This window comes from Littorina saxatilis, linkage group LG1 (assembly GCF_037325665.1).
Source record: "Littorina saxatilis isolate snail1 linkage group LG1, US_GU_Lsax_2.0, whole genome shotgun sequence".
Taxonomy (NCBI): Eukaryota; Metazoa; Mollusca; class Gastropoda; order Littorinimorpha; family Littorinidae; genus Littorina; species Littorina saxatilis.
In genome coordinates, this window is record NC_090245.1 from 100,297,884 (window position 1) to 100,321,709 (window position 23,826).

The following is a 23,826-nucleotide window of genomic DNA, read 5'->3' on the forward strand; positions in this document are numbered from 1 at the left end:
ATAATTTTCATATATTTAATTTTCAGAGGTGATTTTTAATCCCAATATGACATATTTATATGTTTTTGGAATTAGAAAATGGTGAAGAATAAGATGAAATTGTTTTTGGATCGTTTTATAAAGAAATAATTTTAATTACAATTTTCAGATTTTTAATGACCAAACTCATTAATTAATTTTTAAGTTTCCAAGCTGAAATGCAATACCAAAGTCCGACCTTCGTCGAAGTTTGCTTGACCAAAATGTCAATCCATTTGATAAAAAAATTACAGCGTGACAGTGCGGTCTCAACTGTCACAAAAAGCCGGATATGACGTCATCAAAGACATTTATAAAAAAAACAAGTCGCGTAAGCTATAAGGCGAAAATACAATATTTAGTCAAGTAGCTGTCGAACTCACAGAATGAAACTGAACGCAATGCCATTTTTCAGCAAGACCGTATACTCGTAGCATCGTCAGCCCACCGCTCATGGCAAAGGCAGTGAAATTGACAAGAAGAGCGGGGTAGTAGTTGCGCTAAGAAGGATAGCACGCTTTTCTGTACCTCTCTTTGTTTTAACTTTCTGAACGTGTTTTCAATCCAAACATATCATATCTATATGTTTTTGGAATCAGGAACCGACAAGGAATAAGATGAAAGTGTTTTTAAATTGATTTGGACAATTTAATTTTGATAATAATTTTTATATATTTAATTTTCAGAGCTTGTTTTTAATCCGAATATAACATATTTATATGTTTTTGGCATCAGCAAATGATGGAGAATAAGATAAACGTAAATTTGGATCGTTTTATAAATTTTTATTTTTTTTTACAATTTTCAGATTTTTAATGACCAAAGTCATTAATTAATTTTTAAGCCACCAAGCTGAAATGCAATACCGAAGTCCGGGCTTCGTCGAAGATTACTTGACCAAAATTTCAACCAATTTGGTTGAAAAATGAGGGCGTGACAGTGCCGCCTCAACTGATATGACGTCATCAAAGACATTTATCAAAAAAATGAAAAACAATTTCGGGGATTTCATACCCAGGAACTCTCATGTCAAATTTCATAAAGATCGGTCCAGTAGTTTTGTCTGAATCGCTCTACACACACACACACACACACACACACACACACAGACACACAGACACACACACGCACATACACCACGACCCTCGTTTCGATTCCCCCTCGATGTTAAAATATTTAGTCAAAACTTGACTAAATATAACAAGTCGCGTAAGGCGAAAATACAACATTTAGTCAAGTAGCTGTCGAACTCACAGAATGAAACTGAACGCAACGCAACGCAGCAAGACCGTAGGCCTATACTCGTAGCATCGTCACTCCACCGCCCGTGGCAAAGGCAGTGCCAGTGGAATTGACAAGAAGAGCGGGGTATTCGTTGCGCTGAGAAGGATAGCACGCTTTTCTGTACCTGTCTTCGTTTTAACTTTCTGAGCGTGTTTTTAATCCAAACATATCATATCTATATGTTTTTGGAATCAGGAACCGACAAGGAATAAGATGAAAGTGTTTTTAAATTGATTTCGAAATTTTTTTTTTCATAATAATTGTTATATATTTAATTTTCAGAGCTTGTTGTTAATCCAAATATAACATATTTATATGCTTTTGGAATCAGCAAATGATGGAGAATAAGATGAACGTAAATTTGGATCGTTTTATAAAAAAAAATATTTTTTTACAATTTTCAGATTTTTAATGACCAAAGTCATTAATTAATTTTTAAGCCACCAAGCTGAAATGCAATACCAAAGTCCGGGCTTCGTCGAAGATTACTTGACCACAATTTCAACCAATTTGGTTGAAAAATGAGAGCGTGACAGTGCCGCCTCAACTTTCACGAAAAGCCGGATATGACGTCATAAAAGACATTTATAAAAAAAAAATGAATAAAATTTGTGAGGATATCATACCCAGGAACTCTCATGTCAAATTTCATAAAGATCGGTCCAGTAGTTTAGTCTGAATCGCTCTACACACACGTCACACACAGACAGACAGACACACACACACACACACACACACGCACATACACCACGACCCTCGTCTCGATTCCCCCCTCTACGTTAAAACATTTAGTCAAAACTTGACTAAATGTAAAAACGAAAAAAAACGTCCGGGGATATCATACTCAGAAACTTTCATGTAAAGTTTAATGAAGAACGGTCCAGTAGTCTTCTCTGAAGCGCTCTGCACACACACACATACACACATACACCACGACCCTCATCTCGATCCCCCCTCTATGTTAAAACATTTAGTCAAAACTTGACTAAATGTAACAAGTCGCGTAAGGCGAAAATACAACATTTAGTCAAGTAGCTGTCGAACTCACAGAATGAAACTGAACGCAATGCAACGCAGCAAGACCGTATACTCGTAGCATCGTCAGTCCACCGCTCACGGCAAAGGCAGTGAAATTGACAAGAAGAGCGGTTTAGTAGTTGCGCTGAGAAAGATAGCACGCTTTTCTGTACCTCTCTTCGTTTTAACTTTCTGAGCGTGTATCATATCTACATGTTTTTGGAATCAGGAACCGACAAGGAATAAGATGAAAGTGTTTTTAAATTGATTTGGACAATTTAATTTTGATAATAATTTTTATATATTTAATTTTCAGAGCTTGTTTTTAAGCCAAATATAACATATTTATATGTTTTTGGAATCAGCAAATGATGGAGAATAAGATAAACGTAAATTTGGATCGTTTTATAATTTTTTTTGTTTTTTTACAATTTTCAGATTTTTAATGACCAAAGTCATTAATTAATTTTTAAGCCACCAAGCTGAAATGCAATACCGAAGTCCGGGCTTCGTCGAACATTACTTGACCAAAATTTCAACCAATTTGGTTGAAAAATGAGGGCGTGACAGTGCCGCCTCAACTTTCACGAAAAGCCGGATATGACGTCATCAAAGACATTTATCAAAACAATGAAAAATATGTCTGGGGATATCATACCCAGGAACTCTCATGTAAAATTTCATAAAGATCGGTCCAGTAGTTTAGTCTGAATCGCTCTACACACACACACAGACACACACACAGACAGACACACATACACCACGACCCTCGTCTCGATTCCCCCCTCTACGTAGTCGCGTAAGGCGAAAATACAACATTTAGTCAAGTAGCTGTCGAACTCACAGAATGAAACTGAACGCAATGCAACGCAGCAAGACTGTATACTCGTAGCATCGTGAGTCCACCGCGCACGGCAAAGGCAGTGAAATTGACAAGAAGAGCGGGGTAGTACTTGCGCTGAGAAGGATAGCACGCTTTTCTGTACCTCTTTTCGTTTTAAGTTTCTGAGCGTGTTTTTAATCCAAACATATCATATCTATATGTTTTTGGAATCAGGAACCGACAAGGAATAAGATGAAGGTGTTTTTAAATTGATTTGGACAATTTAATTTTGATAATAATTTTTATATTTTTAATTTTCAGACCTTGTTTTTAATCCAAATATAACATATGTATATGTTTTGGGAATCAGAAAATGATAAAGAATAAGATGAACGTAAATTTGGTTCGTTTTATAAAAAAATGTTTTTACAGTTTTCAGATTTTTAATGACCAAACTCACTCATTAGTTTTTAAGCCACCAAGCTGAAATGCAATACCAAACCCCGGCCTTCGTCGAAGATTACTTGACCAAAATGTCAACCAATTTGGTTGAAAAATGAGAGCGTGACAGTGCCGCCTCAACTTTCACGAAAAGCCGGATATGACGTCATCAAAGACATTTATTGAAAAAATGAAAAAAACGTATGGGGATTTTATACCCAGGAACTCTCATGTCAAATTTCATAAAAATCGGTCCAGTAGTTTAGTCTGAATCGCTCTACACACACACACACAGACAGACAGACAGACAGACAGACAGACAGACAGACAGACAGACACACATACACCACGACCCTCGTCTCGATTCCCCCCTCTACGTTAAAACATTCAGTCAAAACTTGACTAAATGTAAAAAGCAGGTAACTCGTTTGTGGAAAAAAGTTCAAGTTTGAGCCGAGGTCAAGTTATGAAAGAATTCTATGGCGAGAAACATATCTTTGTATCATAATAACATTGAAAGCTACAGAAAGCAACAGTTACACCCCAGGTCGCGCTGCAGTGAGGATTTTCTCAATTCTAAATTGTGCGGGGCAATAGGTGTATATGTCGTGCCCAATTTACGGAATTGCCAAATTCGCGGAATGGGCAACATTATTGGACATTTTGCATAATTGGAAAAATACTGCCCATTTTGCGAAAACGGCAGCATTTTACCGTACGTACTTAGAACCTGTCTGTTTCACCAAACATTGCGTTTGCATTACTTTACTTCCCTATTTATTGTAAATATAGTGCGCGTTGGTCTGTGTCGAGCATAACTCCAAAAATGCAGGAAAACTACACTCTTTGCCATAACTTATCTATTGTTGCGATATCTCTATCCATTCTAATATCTAGCTGTCTACGTGAGGGGATAGTCAAGGTGTTTGAGAACTTTAAAACCCAACAATCGCTGCCGATTTCGCAATGGGAAAGTTTTAGAAGCCTTTACGCATTTTACGACAAAATCCTGCCGATTTCACGAATTTGGAAAAATTGGCACTTGAATTGAGCATGACATATACAATTTGTATAGTTGCTTCAGCTTTGATTGAGCCATAGGGTTGTGTATGAAATTTGCATTTAGTCTTTCTTTTTCTTGCTGAGTGTATGTACAGTCTAGAGAGGAGACGGACATAGTGTGAGCTTGTCCAGGGGGGTATATGAACATCTCAGTGGCAGGGGGATGGAAGCACTTGCTAATGAGTGGGAGTGTGTATGCGCGTGGTGTGCACGAGGATGTATGCACGTGAGTGATATTTGTAAATGTGTATTATGATAATATCATCTTTGTATTTATATTATTGAAATTGTTATATCTCGATGTACAGCGCTAAGAGCATAGTTAAATTTGTGAAGCGGCGCTATATAAGCTATCTTTATTATTATTATTATTATTATTATTATTATTATTATTATTATTATTATTATAATGACAGAGAACCATGTGCTATGCCTGTCTCACTACTTCTGACAAGAGATATTTGAGAAGGGTTGGAAGTTTGACCGTCGCCAGTGGTGGTGGTTGTGTTGACGATGGATGTGCATTGACATAGCCTGTACAGCAAATGTCTCAAAAAAGACTCTCACAATTTCCCGCATAAAATCCAGCAATGTATTAATATTCAATACGCGTGACTGTGATACCCACCTTCGGTCCAGTAAGAATGAACAAGTCGCGTGAAGCGATATCAGTAAAAACATTCAGTTAAAGGCACAGTAAGCCTCCCGTAAACCATCACAGATACGGTCAGGCTTTTACACACAGTACAAACACCCTTTCATTTAAACACTCACCGATTGAGAACATCCTAGGTGCCCTCCGTAAAGAGCGAACAATTTTCAAAGAATTTATTTTTGCGTGGTTTATCTTACCCCTGAGCCATCGTGAACCCGTGTGATCCAGTTTCCCGTTTTCACAATGTAGTCGTCAGTTAGTTATTTGAATGCGACTATTTACAATAGCACGTTTTTATGCACGAAACAAACGGCTGTGGTTCACAAGAACTCTAGCGATGGCTTTTGACTGTTGAGAGGAACGGCGATATGCACTGATAAACCGGCGTCGTCTGCTACGACCCTTGCGTGACCCTGCTTCCGGGCTTTTCTTTTTTCAAACTTTCACAACTTCGAATTGTACTGATCTTGTCTTGATGAAAAAAGAATTCTTTTATGATTAAAGAATGTTTGTGTAACAAGCTGTCAATTTATTATTTAGATTTTAAAAGTTAGGTCTAGCGCAAAAACGCACCACGGTCCAAAAACATTTTGATAATCATCGATTCACGGCTATCGCCAGTTTACATCGATAGAATGAGACCCGAAGGGAAGTAACTCATGTTTGACCTGAGTTCAGGATGGGTCCAAAAAGTGTTCGAGACAATCTGCAAAATTAATTCTTTAAAAATTGCTCGCTCTTTACGTAGGGCACCTAGGATGTTCCCGTTTGGTGAGCGTTCAAATGGAAGGGTGTTTGTACTGTGTGTAAAAGCCTGACAGTATCTGTGATGGTTTAGGGGAGGCTTACTGTCCGGGCGTGAATTCCGGTATTCATAACAGCCGTCCAGCACCAAAACGAGGCGCCATTGCTGTTGAGGCCAAGTCCACGAAAATAAATTCTTTGAAAATTTCTCACGCTCGACAGAAAGCAGCCAGGATGTTCCCGTTCCGTGAGCGTTCAAATGGAAGTATGCTTGTACTATATGGTTTAAACATAAGTTTATTTTAACAAAGGTTACAATCATGACATGTATACAAAGTTCACAGAAACAGCAACAAGCTAGAAGCTTATAGTGGTGTTCCTGCATGACAGTACAACATAAGGCGGTAACGGCTGAACAATTTGTCTCAATAAACCAAATCTATTAATAACGTAATGAACGTTGCATAATGATGATAAAGAAAGACAGTAAAGGAAGGAAGGAGGGAAAGAAGATGAATAAAAGAAGAGGGATGGGTAGGAGATGTGCATAAGTTAAAGTTGTTGTATGAAAATTGTACATCAAAACAAAAATCAGTTTTAGAATATATATATAATATTTATGGTGTTAGCGAGTAAGAGATAGGGAGGGAGAGAGGGAGGGAGGGAGGGGGAAGTGAGAGAGAGGGGGAGAGTGAGAGAGAGAGAGGGGGAGAGAGAGAGAGAGAGAGAGAGAGAGAGAGAGAGAGAGAGAGAGAGAGAGAGAGAGAAAGAGAGAGGGAGAGAGAGACGAGTAGACGTATCGATTTTGTTTTCACTTTACATGTTTATCTGTTCGAAACGGCCGGACTGTCCAATAAATTCCTGCACTGTTAAAAAGATTTTTTTGTTAATTTTTGTTTGCAAGGAGGGGTTTCCATGAAGTAGAATATCTGTGTGTATGAGGTTGTTGGTTAGTTTGTTGATTGTGTTGTTTCTTGCAGCTAAGTGTAAACGGCATTCTAGTAAGAAGTGTGTTGCAGTTTCTGTTCCATCACCACAGTCGCATACGCTATTTTCCGCAAGGTGTCGCTCAACTAAGTCTTTCTTTAGATCGCTAATATTAAGTCTCATTTTTGTGGTACTATATGTAGACGCTCGGGGAGCTCTGTGATGGTTTACGGGAGGCTTACTGTGCCTTTAAGCTGTCGGCATTAAAAGGAACAGATAAACACAATAAACAGTCATCGCCGAGACTATATTTACCATAGTCTCGACTAACCACACCCAAAAAAAGAGACGGGTCACGCTCGTCTCCGGGTAGGGTGCAAACGCAGTACTTAGGCTACTTAACCTATTTTCTGTCATTCTGAGCACATTTTTAGAGTAAACATGACATATGTATATATTTTTGATTTCAGGAGAAATTGAGGAATACGATGCAATTATTTTTAAATCTGTTAGTGAAAATTTGATTTTAATGACAACTTTAATGAGCAAACTAATTAACTAGTTTTTAAGCGTCCAAGCTGAAACGCAATACCATAGTCCGGGCTTTGTCGAAGATTACGTCACAAAAGTTTCAACCGATTTGGTTGAAGAATGAGGGCGTGACAGTGCTGCCTGAACTTTCACAAAAAGCCGGATATGACGTCATCAAGGACATTAATCGAAAAAAATGAGAAAAAAACGTCTGGAGATATTATACCCACAAACTCTCATGTGTAATTTCATGCTTGACTAAATGTAAAAACGCTCAAAAACTGCAAACAAACAGGAAAAACAAAACTCGTTTTACTCGTCACAGGTGTGACATGTTTGGAATTGTACATGAACCTCAAAACATTGCGACGTTTGAAGCACGATTCATAGTTTGTGTAATGATTGTTAATTTGCCTTCAACACTTACTTGTTATCTGGGGGATTAAAGTATGGAACATGTGTGTGTGCATGCACAAATGTGTGAGTGATTAAGTAGAATAACTCAGCTCATTATTTTCTTGACCTTGCTCTTTGATTCATTTTTTTCCTTTCACTGTTTTGCAGGCGTTTTGTATCTCAACATGTGATTGTACGTCTGTCCCCAGCGTTCTCTGTACGACTGCAAAACGGCACCGCCAGCTGGGGGAGGGTGGAGGTGCAACACATGGAGGTGTGGGGGGCTGTCTGTGCTGGCCAGTCCTGGAACGACACGGCCGCCAACGTCTTCTGCAAGCAGTTAAACGGAGGATGGGGTGGCGTGGTGTAAGTAAACGAACAGCTACGGTCTGCTCTGGCCTATTACAACTTGTACACTGATGGACTTCTTTTATCTGCTGACATGAAAACAGTACTGTCAATGGGTCCTCGCAAAACATTAATAGTGGACCAAGCCGGGCATTTGTTTCCATTGATGTCAACTGACCACTAGGCAGGAAAGAGCATTCTGTTGCTTGTCAGACTTGGGGGGCTGCACGAGTGGAATTTGACAACTCTTGTTGTGCTTGCTGTTTAATATCTGTCTTAGATCAATACTATTGATCGTTGCAATGTAGCCATGTGTGTGTGTGTTTGTGTGTGTGTGTGTGTGTGTGTGAGTGTGTGTGCGCTTAGGATGTTTACATGTGTTTTAATGCAATTCTAATTCTAAGTTTACAGCAAATATGAAGCGGGCTAGAGTTATTAGTTTTAAGTGCAATCGTTTAATTCTTAATACATGTGATGTTTTTATGTCTGTGATCGCCTGACACTGTAAGGCAATTTTCCTTGTTTTTATGAGGACAGTAAACATTTTGAGTCTTGAGTGAGTCTTGAGTGTGTGTTTGTGCGCGCGCACGCGTGTCTTTTTGTGCGCGCGCGCATGCGTTGGTGTGTTTGTGTGTTAAGTGTGTGTCATTGTCTATATCTCTATGACTGTCTGTCTCCCTGCATTTAATGGTCACTTCCCTCCTGCAGCTTTGGTCGATCGAGGACTGACGTGTTTCAAGGCAGTGGCTGGGTGACACAGCTCAACTGTACAGGTAGCGAGACAAGCCTGAAGGAGTGTGTGGTCCCTCCCTGGGGTGCCAGCAACAGGAATTGCAACCCGCAGTACGCTCTCTGCTATTCCAACTGTGAGTATGAAACTATTTTGTCTACTTCCTGACTTTCCTGCTTCTTGTTTCTCGTGTTCTACTTTGTGATTAACACAGGAAAGGAAGCGCGCTAAATACATATGACATGTGCAATAGATTAATTTCCTGGCACCTGAGAGAAATAACACGCGTTGAAATGAACAAGCGACTTTCATCCTATAGTGTTCCATTTTGTTCTGGTTCATTCCGTTTTGATTTTGTTTTTGATGACATATCAAGTAAATTCCTTTAAATTGCCTGCCTCTTTACGACTTTCCTACCTTGACATTGTAGAGGGGTCAAGTGGGCGTCGGCATCATTGTTCAATCAGAAATAATAAAATCTGTTCCACTGCAGTGTCCGGTCCAGTGTGAGCCGGAAACTATGTTGGAGAAACATGGCAGCCCCCCATGAGCTCAACAAGGTCAATCAAAAAAGTCGTGAATACCGTTGCGCCTTATAGTCCCGAAAGACGGAAAGTAAGGAAATTATTTGTGACCTTTCAATCTACCTCTTTTCACACAGCGGCGCCAGTGGTGCGCCTGGCAAATGGTACGGACAGCTACGGACGTGTAGAGATCACGATGGACGGAACTACTTACACCGTCTGCGATGACAATTGGACCGATAACGATGCCAGCGTCGTTTGCCGCGGTCTAGGTCACGGGGGAGGCACGGCAATCAAGGTAAAGAATGACTTGTTTGTGGCTGGAGTGTTTGACATTTTGGTTGTTTGTTTGTTTGTTTGTTTGTTTGTTTGTTTGTTTGGTTGTTTAATGGTTTGTCTTCGTGTTTATGTGATCAGAGTGGGGTTTTTCTGTTGAAATAATGTTGGGACCATTTGTGGGTGTGGGTGTCGGTATGTCTATCTGTCTGTATGTGTGTATGTGTGTGTGTGTGTTTGTGTGTGTGTGTGTGTATGTGTGTGTTTGTGTGTTTAAGTGTGTGTGTGTGTGTGTGTGTGTGTGTGTGTGTGTGTGTGTGTGTTGGTTGTTTATTTGAGTGTTGGTTTGTTATTTTTGTATTTTGAGCCTGTTGGTATGTGTATGTTTAAGAGAGTTGTTTTTAAAATGGAGGGGGGGGGGGGGGCAGCTATTTGTCTGTTCGCTCAGTTATTTTGAAAACATGAAATCAGTGGAGGGAGAAGGGTTTGTTTCTTTTGATAAAAGCTACATTACTAAGTAGCATGGAAACCCATAACAAATAAAGAAAAAAAGGCGTGTGATGCACATTAACAGCTCATTTTCCAAAGGAAAGCATACACATTTCCGGTGAGGAAACTGGACAAATACAGTTGAAAACCCATGTTAAGATAAAAACATGTCAGAGAATTCAGTTCTTCAAAAGAGAGCAGTCTTGAAATTGATGTATATTTAGAGAGGTTATAAATAGACAATCGCAAAAGCAAAGATCTTACATTTGGGGTCTTTAAACGGGGGTTACACTGTTTTTCAAAATTCCTCACAAAACCTAACTTTGCCCACCCTACCCTACTTTACCTTACTCTGCAGTAGGTCAAATTTCAAAATTCCTCACAAAACCTAACTTTGCCCACCCTACCCTACTTTACCTTACTCTGCAGTAGGTCAAATTTCAAAATTCCTCACAAAACCTAACTTTGCCCACCCTACCCTACTTTACCTTACTCTGCAGTAGGTCAAATTTCAAAATTCCTCACAAAACCTAACTTTGCCCACCCTACCCTACTTTACCTTACTCTGCAGTAGGTCAAATTTCAAAATTAGACTAATTCCAAAAATAACTCGGGTGTGTGGGTTGTGAATACCAGGAAGACAAACTGCCAACGGCCAATCATTAGCGAGGGGTATGTCTGAAAAACTTGGACAAGGAGCACATGGAGATTATGTGTCCCCCTAAAAGCAAGGGTATTCACTCTTTCGCAATTCATAGAAATCCGACAGAGCTATTTTTAGCATCGTCTTTAATGACGACCGAGGGTGGTTTTGTGTGCTCAAGAACTGAAAATGTAAATCACTTCCAGAGTTCGTACTACGGCCGGGGGACAGGAAAGCCGGTAGGACTGAACGGCTTGTTTTGTAGCGGTCGCGAGGACAACATCCTGCAGTGCCGAAGCAACGGCTGGAAGGTTTCAACCGAACAGTGTAACACCCACAGCAAGGACGCCTCTGTCGTTTGCCATGGACCAGGTTAGAGAAAGAAAACGAAGAAAGGATGCTTCTCGAGTGGGTATTGAGTTTTCTGCATTAGAGAGATGGGGTGCTTTCTGAGTATGATAGCTCAGAAACCCACACATTCAGTTGCACGCTTTGTCGTTCAGTCTGTCCCAGCCCATCTGCAAGACAAACCAAGAAAAAAGACAATTCGGCTGATATCAGAAGAAAACAATTTGTGTAAAGTGATGTATTCAAACATAAAACAATCGATCGACGTAAAACTTAAAACCTAAACTAAAAAGTCTCCACCAACACTGAATCCGGGCTGACCCAAACCCGACAACCGAGACAGCACTTTCACGTTTACATGTACACCGGGGAACTAATGTGGATGAAATGGATTATTTTGATTTTTTGTTTAGATTAAAGCCTCACTCTGCCTCAGATGAGGTTTACAGAACGATGGAATCTTTTACGAAATAAGCAATTCTAACCGTATGGAACACACTTGCACTAGTATTTAACACCATTAAAATGACACAGTTCGTTTGAATGGCCACACACAAGTGCTCGTGGTAATTATTCAACCCCTGAGCGATCGTAGACCCGTGTGACCCACTTTCCCTTTTTGACTCACATGCGAAGCAAAAGTGAGTCTATGTACTCACCCGAGTCGTCCGTCCGTCCGTCCCCCCCGTCCGTCCGGCCGGCCGTCCGGAAAACTTTAACGTTGGATATTTCTTGGACACTATTCAGTCTATCAGTACCAAATTTGGCAAGATGGTGTATGATGACAAGGCCCCAAAAACATACATAGCATCTTGACCTTGCTTCAAGGTCAAGGTCGCAGGGGCCATAAATGTTGTCTAAAAAACAGCTATTTTTCACATTTTTCCCATTTTCTCTGAAGTTTTTGAGATTCAATACCTCACCTATATATGATATATAGGGCAAAGTAAGCCCCATCTTTTGATACCAGTTTGGTTTACCTTGCTTCAAGGTCAAGGTCACAGGAGCTCTTCAAAGTTGGATTGTATACATATTTTGAAGTGACCTTGACCCTGAACTATGGAAGATAACTGTTTCAAACTTAAAAATTATGTGGGGCACATGTTATGCTTTCATCACGAGACACATTTGGTCACATATGATCAAGGTCAAGGTCACTTTGACCCTAATGAAATGTGACCAAAATAAGGTAGTGAACCACTAAAAGTGACCATATCTCATGGTAGAAAGAGCCAATAAGCACCATTGTACTTCATATGTCTTGAATTAACAGCTTTGTGTTGCATGACCTTGGAAGGTCACATGTATTTTGGTAGGAAAAATGTGTAAAGCAGTTCTTAGTGTATGATGTCATTGCTAGGTTTAGTTATTTGACCTTGACCCTGAAGGTCAAGGTCATGTAAAGGTCAAGGTCAAGCATGTGAGTCGTATGGGCTTTGCCCTTCTTGTTCATATACGTGATAAATTAAGTCGTCAGATTGTGGTTTCAATGCAACTCGCTGTATCTGCAATAGCACATTATTGTTTACCTCTGAATCTAAAATGCAACAAACAACTGCGTGTGGCACGAACTGAGCGGTGGCGGTTGACCGTTCAAAGAAACTGGCGATATGCAGAACATTCGTCTGCTTGGGAAAACACGAACTTGCATGACGTACTTCCGGGCTCCATTTTTTCAAACTTTCAAAACTTCGAATTGTACTGATCTTGTCTTGATGAAAAAAGAATCATTTTAGGATTTAAGAACGTTTGTCTCACATGCTGTCAATTTGTTATTTAGATTTTAAAAGTTAGTTCTAGCGCCAAAACGAGGCTTCCGATTTGTTTTATAGTAGGCTACATCCTATTCTTACTGCACAAAATAAATTGTTTGAAAATGTCTCACTCTCAACGGAAAGCAGCCAGGATGCTCCCGAGCAGTACAGTAACCGTTCAAATAGAAGTATGTCTGTACTGCCTGTAAAAGATCGGGAGGCTCAGGGATCAAAAACAGATGGTTTACGGGAGGCGGAGTGAGGCTTTAACGTTCACCGATGTCTCCAGGTGACTACGGCACCCATACTACCTTAAACTGCCCCATACTGTTTCTGTTTTAGATGTCACACAAACGGCTTTAGGTATCCTGTAAGAATGTCTATCCAGGTATTGTGATAGTGAACATTGTGAATAAACTTTATGAACATGCAAATAACAAACCATGATCGATTGTGGGCGCCATGCTTTTACTGAAGCCAAGCCCTTCACCGACGACTGTGGTACGTTCCTAAGTAAACACCCAGTTTGTTAGCACAACGTTAGGCCTAAAAAAAAGAAGGTGTGGTTATGGTAACCCGACCTACCCTATTTTTTGGGGCCGACCCTATAACTTTTTATTACATTTGTCAAAATAATACCCCAAAAAAATCAAGTAAACGAGTGCAGAAAACGCAATGAAAGCGAAAGCGCCCGAGTCGCACACTTATTTCCCTATCAAGTAGGTTTAATTTGTACACATTAGAAAAAAAAGTTTTGTTAAAAAAAAAGTGATTGCCTACCTTCCTACCCTATTTTTTGGGGCTATGTTACCGTAACCACACCTATTTTTTTGTTGGCCTTACCAAACTGAAAGTCTAAAACATTTACTGTTCAGTGGCCACGTTCCATCGTGTTCCCAATGCTGAAGTGGACGGTGCATGGAAATCTGGTAAACAGATAGTGTGCAGTGCGACCCTGGTATTTTCTTGAGCACTTTCGTCCAAAGACCCTGCGATTCAGTTGACTTCAAGTGAAGTAACAGTGGGGTCAAGTTTGGGTAAAACAAAATCGAGACGAGGGTGATGGTGTATGGTGTGTGTGTGTGTGTGTGTGTGTGTGTGTGTGTGCATGCGTGCGTGTGTGTGTGTGTGTGTGTGTGTGCGTGTGTGCGTGCGTGCGTGCGTGTGTGTGTGCAGAGCGATTCCAAGAAAAAAACTTGACAGACCTGAACCATTACACTGGATTGTTGCTGTTGCTGTTTCAGTGCGCCTGGTGAAAGGTGACCACAACAACGGAATCCTTGAAGTCAACACTGGCAGTGCGTACAAAACAATCTGCGGAACTGGCTTTGATGACAACGACGCTGAGGTTGCCTGCAAGGACCTTGGTTTTCAGCACGGAAGATCGCTTCCCACGGGTAAAACTGCGATGCTATCCAATAATCAATCAAGTTTTCATCAAAGATGTGAATTTAGGAGTTGCATGTTTATACTGATTTGTTTGTTTGTGCTTTTGTATTCTATAGTTCCCCATATCACACAAAATACGATTGGAAAAGACTCCACATCGAATAATGCTTGTTTCCTTTTTGACGCATGTTTTGAAGTATTGTGCCAAATTAAAAGGTAGACTATTGATCTGACCGTTGGGGGGGGGGGGTGGGTGGGAGAGGGGGCGTGAGAGAGGGCAGAAGTTCCTTGCAGATTTGACGAATCTGAATAATCTGAAAAATCCAATCTAGACTCACACGACATGATTTGCTTGACATTGCGTCGCAAGTATGGTAATTGATTAAATCGAAGTGAGCGCTCTCTCAAAATGCAGTCAAGAAGCGCCGCTTGGTGCAGAGACGGGAGCGCCATTTATGACGCGTGCACTTCTAACGTTCATCACTTACAAAAAAGGGAAGTAACACAAAGGAAATCATTACGAAGAGTGATCTTTCTTTGCCTATTCTTTAATGCTCAATTGAGCTGGTTATGATTGTTTATCGGCATTTCAGCAGTTAATCAGTTCGAGACCGTTGAACTTTTAAAACACTTCCTTTTGCTAGGTGAAGGTACGTTATTTATAACACATCCGACAGGCGCAGTGGCGTAGTGGATAAGACATCGGCCTCCTAATCGGAAAGTCGTGAGTTCAAATCCCGGCCGCGGCAGCTTGGTAGGTTAAGGATGGAGATTTTTTACGATCTCCCAGGTCAACTTATGTGCAGACCTACCAGTGCCTTATTCCCCTTCGTGTGTACACGCAAGCACAAGACCAAGTACGCACGAAAAAGATCCTGTAATCCATGTCAGAGTTCGGTGGGTTATAGAAACACAAAAATATCCAGCATGCTTCCCCCGAAATCGGCGTATACAGCCTGAATGGCGGGGTAAAAACTGTCATACACGTAAAAATCCACTCGTGCAAAACGTAAGTGAACGTGGGTGTTTCAGCCCATGAACGAAGAAAAAGAAGAGAAGAAGTAACGCAGAAACGTATGGTCTAACTTTGGACGTCATCTGAGGGCCCCTTCCTTAGGTCATAAGGTGGACTTTGGACGTTTTGGTTTTTGTTGGTGGATTACTTGTGTGTTAACAAAGTCAGTTTTCTCCAGTTTTGCAGCAGTTTCATGGCTACTCCTTTCTGTTGCTGCAGGGTCGTATGGTGCATACCGGGGGCCCTCCTACTACAGCCGACCAATCTGGAAAAACCTGGGTTGCTATGGTAACGAAAGCTCCATCTTCAACTGCACCAAGAGCACCAGCTCTTGTTACTACAGTTACAATAATAACATCAACTACGCTTCCGTCCACTGTTACAACGGAACCCTTGACACCAGTAAGTAGAGCTTCAAGTCTTCTTGTTGGGAAGCCCTCAGCACCAGTAAATAGATCTTCCAGTCATCTTGTAGGGAAGCCCTCAGCACCAGTAAGTAGAGCTTCCAGTCTTCTTGTAGGGAAGCCCTCAGCACCAGTAAGTAGAGCTTCCAGTCTTCTTGTAGGGAAGCCCTCAGCACCAGTAAGTAGAGCTTCCAGTCTTCTTGTAGGGAAGCCCTCAGCACCAGTAAGGAGAGCTTCCAGTCTTCACGTAGGGAAGCCCATTAGCACCAGTAAGGAGAGCTTCCAGTGTCTTGTAGGGAAGCCCTAGACACCAGCATGTACAGCTGTCAGTATTCTTGAAGAAAAGCCATTGACACAAGTGTGTGGAGCTTGAAGTCTTCTTGTAGTGAAACCCTAAACACCACTATGCGGAGCTTCCAGTATCTTGCAGTGAAGCCCTTGACACTAGCATGGAGAGCAGTCAGTATTCTTGAAGACAACCCCATGACACCAGTAGGTAGTGCTTCCAGTCTTCTTGCAGTGAAGTCCTTGATATACTGTCTTCTCATTAGATCAGGATAAAATGTCTGTTTCCTTTTGTGTTTTCATCACTAGTCACCAGCATAACCCTTGTGGTTACGCACGCACACATGAACGAACGAACGCACGCACATACGCACACACACACATACACAAACACACATCACACACAAAACACACACACACACACACACACAAACACACACACACACACACACACACACGTGCATGTGAGTGTGCATACACTTAGTCGCACGCCCACAAACAAATGCAGAGGATGCAGTTTAGATACTATTTTGCCAGGAACAAAAAGATGAAATATACAACATTAGAAAATCGGTACCTTAAGAAAGGGAGTCTAAACTCGGGGAGTCTGGGTTTGTGTAGGGTGTGGAGTGGGTCGGGGAAAGCTTAAATGATCGAATGAAGTCTCAAACAGGAGCGGGAAGAGGTCCTATGAGGGAGTCGGAAAATATCGGGGACTTAAGAGAGGGAGTGAATCTTTAACTTGAAGTGTGGATAGGGGGGGGGGGGGGGGTTAAAAGAGGATGGAGAGCTTTAATTGTGCTGTGAGTTGAATGGGGTATAAATTAAAAGGACGGTTTCACAGTACGTCCTCCCCACCCACCTGTCCAGAGACAGAGAGGAAATCTCATTCATTTGTCTTATTCTCCACAGCAACCAGTATAAGCCTGAAAGGTGGTTTGGGCGACTACGCCAACTCCTCCGGGCACGTGAGACTGCGCAAGAACGGCGTGGAGGGTCGGATCTGCCCCTCTTACTGGGATAACAGCGACAGCAAAGTGGCGTGTAAACAGCTGGGCTACTCCAATGGGCTGGTGTACGGCCTGTATGCCGACAGTCCTGGACCCATTCTCATGACGGAAATTAACTGCGCTGGGACGGAAACGAGCCTCTTTCAATGCCCGACCGGCAATGCCAGCTGCGACTTCGCAACAACTTATTCTTACTACGTGTCGGCGCCTGAGGCTGGTGTTTTCTGCTTCAATGATCAAGGTAAAAGCTTTCTGGATGTGGTACAGCTGTTATTCTTTCTGCTCCTCCTCTTTCTTCTAATCCTCCTTCTAACCCTTCCCAATCTCTTTTTTCATATCGTGTTTTTACACCCCCGGTATAGGGGTGTGTATAGGATTCGGTCCATGTGTTTGTGTGTTTGTGTTCGCATATAGATCTCAAGAATGAACGGACCGATCGTCACCAAACTTGGTGAACAGGTTCTATACATTCCTGAGACGGTCCTTACAAAATTTGGGACCAGTCAAACACACGGTTAGGGAGTTATTGGTGGATTAAGATTCTACAAGGACTTATAGAGGGACATATTAATGGTCAAAGGGAAATAACCTTCTCAGTTGGTGGCAGTGAGAATGGTTATTTCCCTTTGACCAACGGGGGTGTTTTTCCTACCTCGGAGGAATTTCTTGTTCATATTGTAATCTCTTCTCGTTTGTCTCCTTCTCCTCTTTCTTCTCTGTGAATTGATTGTCGGTAACCCTGCATGGATAATCTGAAGGATTGTATTAGTTTGCTAGATGTTTGTATGAGCTGCCATTGTCTGTGTGTGTGTGTGTGTGTGTGTGTGTGTGTGTGTGTGTGTGTGTGTGTGTATGTCTGTGTGTGTGTGTGTGTGTGTGTGTGTCTATGTCTGTGTGTTTGTGTGTGTGCGCTTGTGTGTGTGTGTGTGTGTGTGTGTGTGTGTGTGTGTGTGTGTGTGTGTGTGTGTGTGTGGAGCATCCTCTGTAGCAGAGAAATTCTAGCTCTGCCCTTGATGTCGTGAAAATGTTAATATTGGAATGCTCCCGGTGATTTCACAATATAAAAGTTTGCAAGATTTTGCAGTGTTATTGGTAAATGTGTGATTATTTAGAAAAACAATGTAATTGCAGTTAGCGGGACTCTGTTTCAAACGTTGACAAGAGGAGCTTGCACCCGCACTTTTCAAACCTGAAAAAAAACTTCGACAGTTTGATATTTCGCAGATTAAAATAACCTCGTATTGCTTTGTTGAGGAGCTTGTTTTGTGACCACATTTTTACCGAAGCTCATTCTTAATCTGCCTGGTTCTCAACTGTTGCCAGCGCCAACCTACCAGATAGTGGGCGGAGCATCGGGGAAAGAAGGTCGCGTGGAGATCACTTACGGTCAAAAGACTGGAACGGTGTGTATAGGTCAGGCTTACTATCGCAACAAGGCGGCCTCTGTCGTCTGCAAAACGAAGGGCTACGCCACAGGAGTTTCAAAAAGGTAAGAAGGGTATCGGTGATTTTGGTAGGACTTTTTGTTTGGAAGTTTCTGGCAGTCCTTGTGTGACAGGGTGACGCAGTAGTCCCCATTTCACAGCAGCGGCTCTACACTGACAGAGTTGTCTGCCGGTGTAACACGAAATGTTTACTCCACGAAAAATTTACTCAGGAGTAAACATTTCGTACGAAATTCTTACTCCGAGTACACCTTTCGTACGAGAAAAGAACTCCCCAAGGCACGAAAAAATTACTCCCTCCACGAAATTTTTACTCCCCATTTTTTACATTTAGTCAAGTTTTGACTAAATGTTTTAACATAGAGGGGGGAATCGAGACGAGGGTCGTGGTGTATGTGTGTGTGTGTGTGTCTGTGTGTGTGTGTAGAGCGATTCAGACTAAACTACTGGACCGATCTTTATGAAATTTGACATGAGAGTTCCTGGGTATGAAATCCCCATACTTTTTTTCATTTTTTTGATAAATGTCTTTGATGACGTCATATCCGGCTTTTCGTGAAAGTTGAGGCGGCACTGTCACGCCCTCATTTTTCAACCAAATTGGTTTAAAGTTTGGTCAGGTAATCTTCGACAAAGCCCGGACTTCGGTATTGCATTTCAGCTTGGTGGCTTAAAAATTAATTAATGACTTTGGTCATTAAATATCTGAAAATTGTAAAAAAAAAAAACATTTTATAAAACGATCCAAATTTACGTTCATCTTATTCTCCATCATTTTCTGATTCCAAAAACATATAAATATGTTATATTTGGATTAAAAACAAGCTCTAAAAATTAAATATATAAAAATTATTATCAAAATTAAATTTTTGAAATCAATTGTCGGTTCCTGATTCCAAAAACATATAGATATGATATGTTTGGATTAAAAACACGCTCAGAAAGTTAAAACAAAGAGAGGTACAGAAAAGCGTGCTATCCTTCTTAGCGCAACTACTACCCCGCTCTTCTTGTCAATTTCACTGCCTTTGCCATGAGCGGTGGACTGACGATGCTACGAGTATACGGTCTTGCTGAAAAATGGCATTGCGTTCACTTTCATTCTGTGAGTTCGACAGCTACTTGACTAAATGTTGTATTTTCGCCTTACGCGACTTGTTGTTACTTCCAGTAAAAATCTCGTACGCAAAAATGGGATGCGGGCGAAGGGATAATGCCAATATGTGTTCTCGCGCAAACGAATGTTGCGCTACCCTCCCTCCACCCCTTCCACCACCAAGACTAACAGGGGACAAGGGAGTAAACATTTCGTACACCTGGCGTGGGAAGTTAAATTGCTCGTGTTAAGGTGAAGTAATTTATTCGTTATTTATTCGTCAGAGGAGTAACATTTTTGTACGAAATGTTTACTCGGAACTCACCTGTCGTGGGGAGTAATTTTCTCGTGTAACGGGGGAGTACTTTTTTTCGTAAAGGGAGTAACATTTTCGTACGAAATATTTACTCCGGAGTACAAATTTCGTGGGAGTAATTTTCTCGTGTTACACCGGTCTTGAGCGTGAGCTATTTATAGAAGCTGGCCGTTTCTTTTGCGTCAGGTTCGACACAGCTGTCAGATGTTGGGAGCTGTTTTGGATAGAGCCCGACTGCTGTTGTCTCCATATTAATTTTGCTCTTGTAAACGTTCGAGTTCAGTAATAGCAGATTTTTATTCAAATTTTAATTCCGCCCGAACTCACTCATGTTTGATCGACGTTGCCTCCAAAGGTGATTCGAGTGTTTCATGCTCTGGGTCACACTTAGCTTCACCCCCCCCCCCCCCCTCCCGCCTCGCATGTGAAAAGGTGAAATTAAGGCAACGTTTTGGTCAGTTTGAAATTAGTTTCCACTTTTTGCCGAATGCCGACATCAAACGATATCTCTCGGAACTATTTGAGAGAGTTGCAAGTATTGACCGTGTATAATTACAGAAAAGAAAAACGTCTTGGATACACGATCCTTTGATAGTGAGCATGGCTTCACGAAATATCAGACTGTTACAATAGTACCTTTTCACGTATGAGACTCTTTGTGATGTTTGTCTCTAGATGAGCACGCTTGTATTTTGAACTTCTGTTTGCAGTGTGACTGGTGGAACAGGAGACGACGTTGCGTTGTCCTATGTGAACTGCAACGGAGTGGAGCAGAGTCTGCTGGCCTGTAAAAATAACGGTTTCTTTGCCCCACCCCCTACGAACTGTCAAGACCACACCAATGACCTGGGAGTGACCTGTCAAGATGAAGGTAAGACACTTGAAATAACAATAATAGCAATAAAATAATGATAATGATAACTACAATAATAACCATAATACAGTGGAACAGTCTTTTTGAGACCCATATTAAAGACACATCCCCTTTTTATGACCCTGTTATCTCATAGTTACTCTTCTTAAAGGCCTTATTTTCTCAGGTTTTGGATTTTTTAAGCGGGGTGGGGGAGGGGCTGGATGAGGGGTTTACACCAGCTAGCAAGTCATTTAGGACTGACTTCACAGAGTCCCCTGAAATATTAGCTTTTAAAATTACTTTCCAACAGGAATGTCAGATGTTCCTGGGTCATACTAATCCCGCATGGAACTACGGAGACTTAGTCCACATAGGCCGCTAAAAAGGTGCTAATGCACACACTTCCACTTGGAATTCTAAAGATGCACCTACGTCAGACTAATCAGCGGTTTCAATTTATAACTCTGCCGTTGAAGAGTCTCGCCTCGAAATAAAGATGAGGCAAACATTGTCACTGATTAGTAGAGCCAAGCGATCATGGGAGTCCCAGTGACGATGAGATGTGATGTGCATTTCGTGCAATGTCCACTGGGTATGACGCCCTTTTCTTTGGACATTATTGTGCACTGGAGCTTACTGCCACCATGATTGCTTGACTACAGTGATGTGTGAACCCCTGTGTTTAGCCCAGTGATATTTTAAGATGTTTGATGGGTTGTTGACAGACCAGCTTTTTTGTGGTGAGAGGGGGAGCATATCGTCTTTTGTTTCATATTTATTGACCAAGGCCGAAGGCCGCGGTCAATAAATATGAAACAAAAGTCGATATGCCCCCCGAGGACCGACAAAAAAAGCTGGTCTGACAACAAACCACCAAACATCGTTTTTGTCATCATTTTGGTAGTGAGAAAATAAGATAACAATCAACACAGGGAGCCATGCTTTAAAACACGGGATTCGTGCTGATAACCACACGAGTTCCGTGCGGATAACCACTGGCAATCAAAGCTGGCGTGTGAAAGCAACTTTCTGTATTTTTGAGTTCATAAAATGTTGGGATGAATATGTCAGATTTGAGGATGCACAGTTCTGTTTGTTCATCTCGGTATTCCACTCCCTCGGCTTTCAGTTGTGAGTATTAAGCTTAGTAATCGAATGTGGAAGCTACGTTGGGTCAAAGGTCACAGAAGATTTGCGTCGTGCAGCGAAGGAAATAAAAGAATCGCGATCTTGTTTCCGACTCAGGACCTCTTTGTTTTTCATTAGACCTGTCAATCTGCTTGCTCGGCTTTGTGAGATGTTTGCATATCTTGTTGCTATTTTCTTTGCTTTTATCATTATTTCTTATTTGTGCTTCGTTTATAGATACAACGTCTTGTGCACGTGTCAAAATGTGTGTGTGTCAGGGGTCAATTGGTTTGACTTGAACTTGACGTTTGTGTTTCTCACACAAAGATACACGCACTCCATGATTTTGTGAGAAGACAAAACATATCGGTAGGTTTCATTTGTTTGTGATGAATTTATTGAAGTAGTTTTGTTGTTTTGTTTACTTTTGCCAGTTTGCCAGTTGGTTTTTGGAACTTTGCAAAGCAGTGTCGTGTCGTCTGTTTAGGTCTGGGGAAACGCCAATGAAAAGAGCCGAAGAATCCGCGAGCGTTTCTATTGGGTTTGCTTTTGATTATCCATGTAATAGGGCTTCCTGCAACTATGGTAACCGGGGATTTATTCCCCGGGGAACATGAGATTTATTTCCCAGGTGCTTGTGAATGAAAACTCGTGAACATGATGACAAGTACATTTGTCATCATTTTCACGAGTTTTCATTCCACAAACACCTAGGAAATAAATCTCATGTTCCCCATGCAATAAATCCCCGGTTACCATAGTTGCAGGAAGCAGGTTATACATGGATAATCAAAAGCAAACCCAATAGAAACGCTCGGGGATTCTTCGGCTCTTTTCATTGGTGTTTCCCCAGACCTGAACAGACGACACGACTGACACTGCTTTGCAAAGTTCCAAAACCGAACTGGCAAACTGGCAAAAATAAACAAAAAACAATACTACTTCATTAAAGGTCATAAATTCATCACAAACAAATGAAACCTAGCGATATGTTTTGTCTTCTTACAAAGTCATGGAGTGCGTGTATCTGTGTTTCGATACACAGACGTTCGGAGAAACACGAACGTCAAGTTCAAGTCAAACCAATTGACCCCTGACACACACATTTTGACACGTTTGTTTGTTTGTTTATTTGTTGCTTAACGTCCAGCCGACTACGCAGAGCCATATCAGGACGAGGAAGGGGGGGGGGGATGAAGGGGGCCACTTGTCAAGCGATTCCTGTTTACAAATGCACTAACCCTTTACTTGTGTCCCAGCAGGCTTTAGTAAAACTAAATTAATACCTACTGGAAGATTACCAGTTTCCAGTATGTTAAAATAGGCTTAACCTATCTACTGCTGGACTTACATCAGAACACTAACAGATTAAACTATACATGAATCGCGAGACAAGCGGCAAGAGAAGAGATTTTTGGAAAAAATACAGGTGAATGAGCAAGAAGGCAGAAAAAAGAAAAGAATTCATGAAGAAAAAGAGAGCATGACAGGAAAGAGGAACCAAAAATCTACCTAACAGCAAACTAGAAAGCTCCTGCGGTTCCAAAAACAGGAGGGGCTTTTAATTTCATAACCGCAGTGCCCCACTGCGGGAAAGACGTTGTATCGATAAACGAAGCACAAATAAGAAATAATAATAAAAGCAAAGAACATAGCAACAAGATATGCAAACATCTAACAAAGCCGAGCAAGCAGAATGACAGGTCTAATGAAAAACAAAGAGGCAATGAGTCGGAAACAAGATCGCGATTCTTTTACTTCGCTGCATGACGCAAATCTTCTGTGACCTTTGACCCAACGTAGCTTCCACATTCGATCACTAAGCTTAATATTTACAACTGAAAACCGAGGGGGTGGAATACTGAGAGGAAC

General features: G+C 41.3%; 1 protein-coding gene across 1 annotated transcript in view; it reads left to right on the plus strand.

Moving 5' to 3' along the window:
- The window catches only part of LOC138957062 (uncharacterized), a 213,563-nt gene that overhangs the window by 127,124 nt on the left and 62,613 nt on the right, over positions 1-23,826 (plus strand). The window contains exons 32-40 of the mRNA XM_070328263.1: positions 8,108-8,264; positions 8,955-9,112; positions 9,638-9,798; positions 11,115-11,280; positions 14,255-14,407; positions 15,634-15,816; positions 17,016-17,354; positions 18,437-18,602; positions 20,681-20,841. Of these exons, the coding sequence (XP_070184364.1) occupies positions 8,108-8,264; positions 8,955-9,112; positions 9,638-9,798; positions 11,115-11,280; positions 14,255-14,407; positions 15,634-15,816; positions 17,016-17,354; positions 18,437-18,602; positions 20,681-20,841 (1,644 nt within the window). The remainder of the gene's footprint in view (positions 1-8,107; positions 8,265-8,954; positions 9,113-9,637; positions 9,799-11,114; positions 11,281-14,254; positions 14,408-15,633; positions 15,817-17,015; positions 17,355-18,436; positions 18,603-20,680; positions 20,842-23,826) is intronic.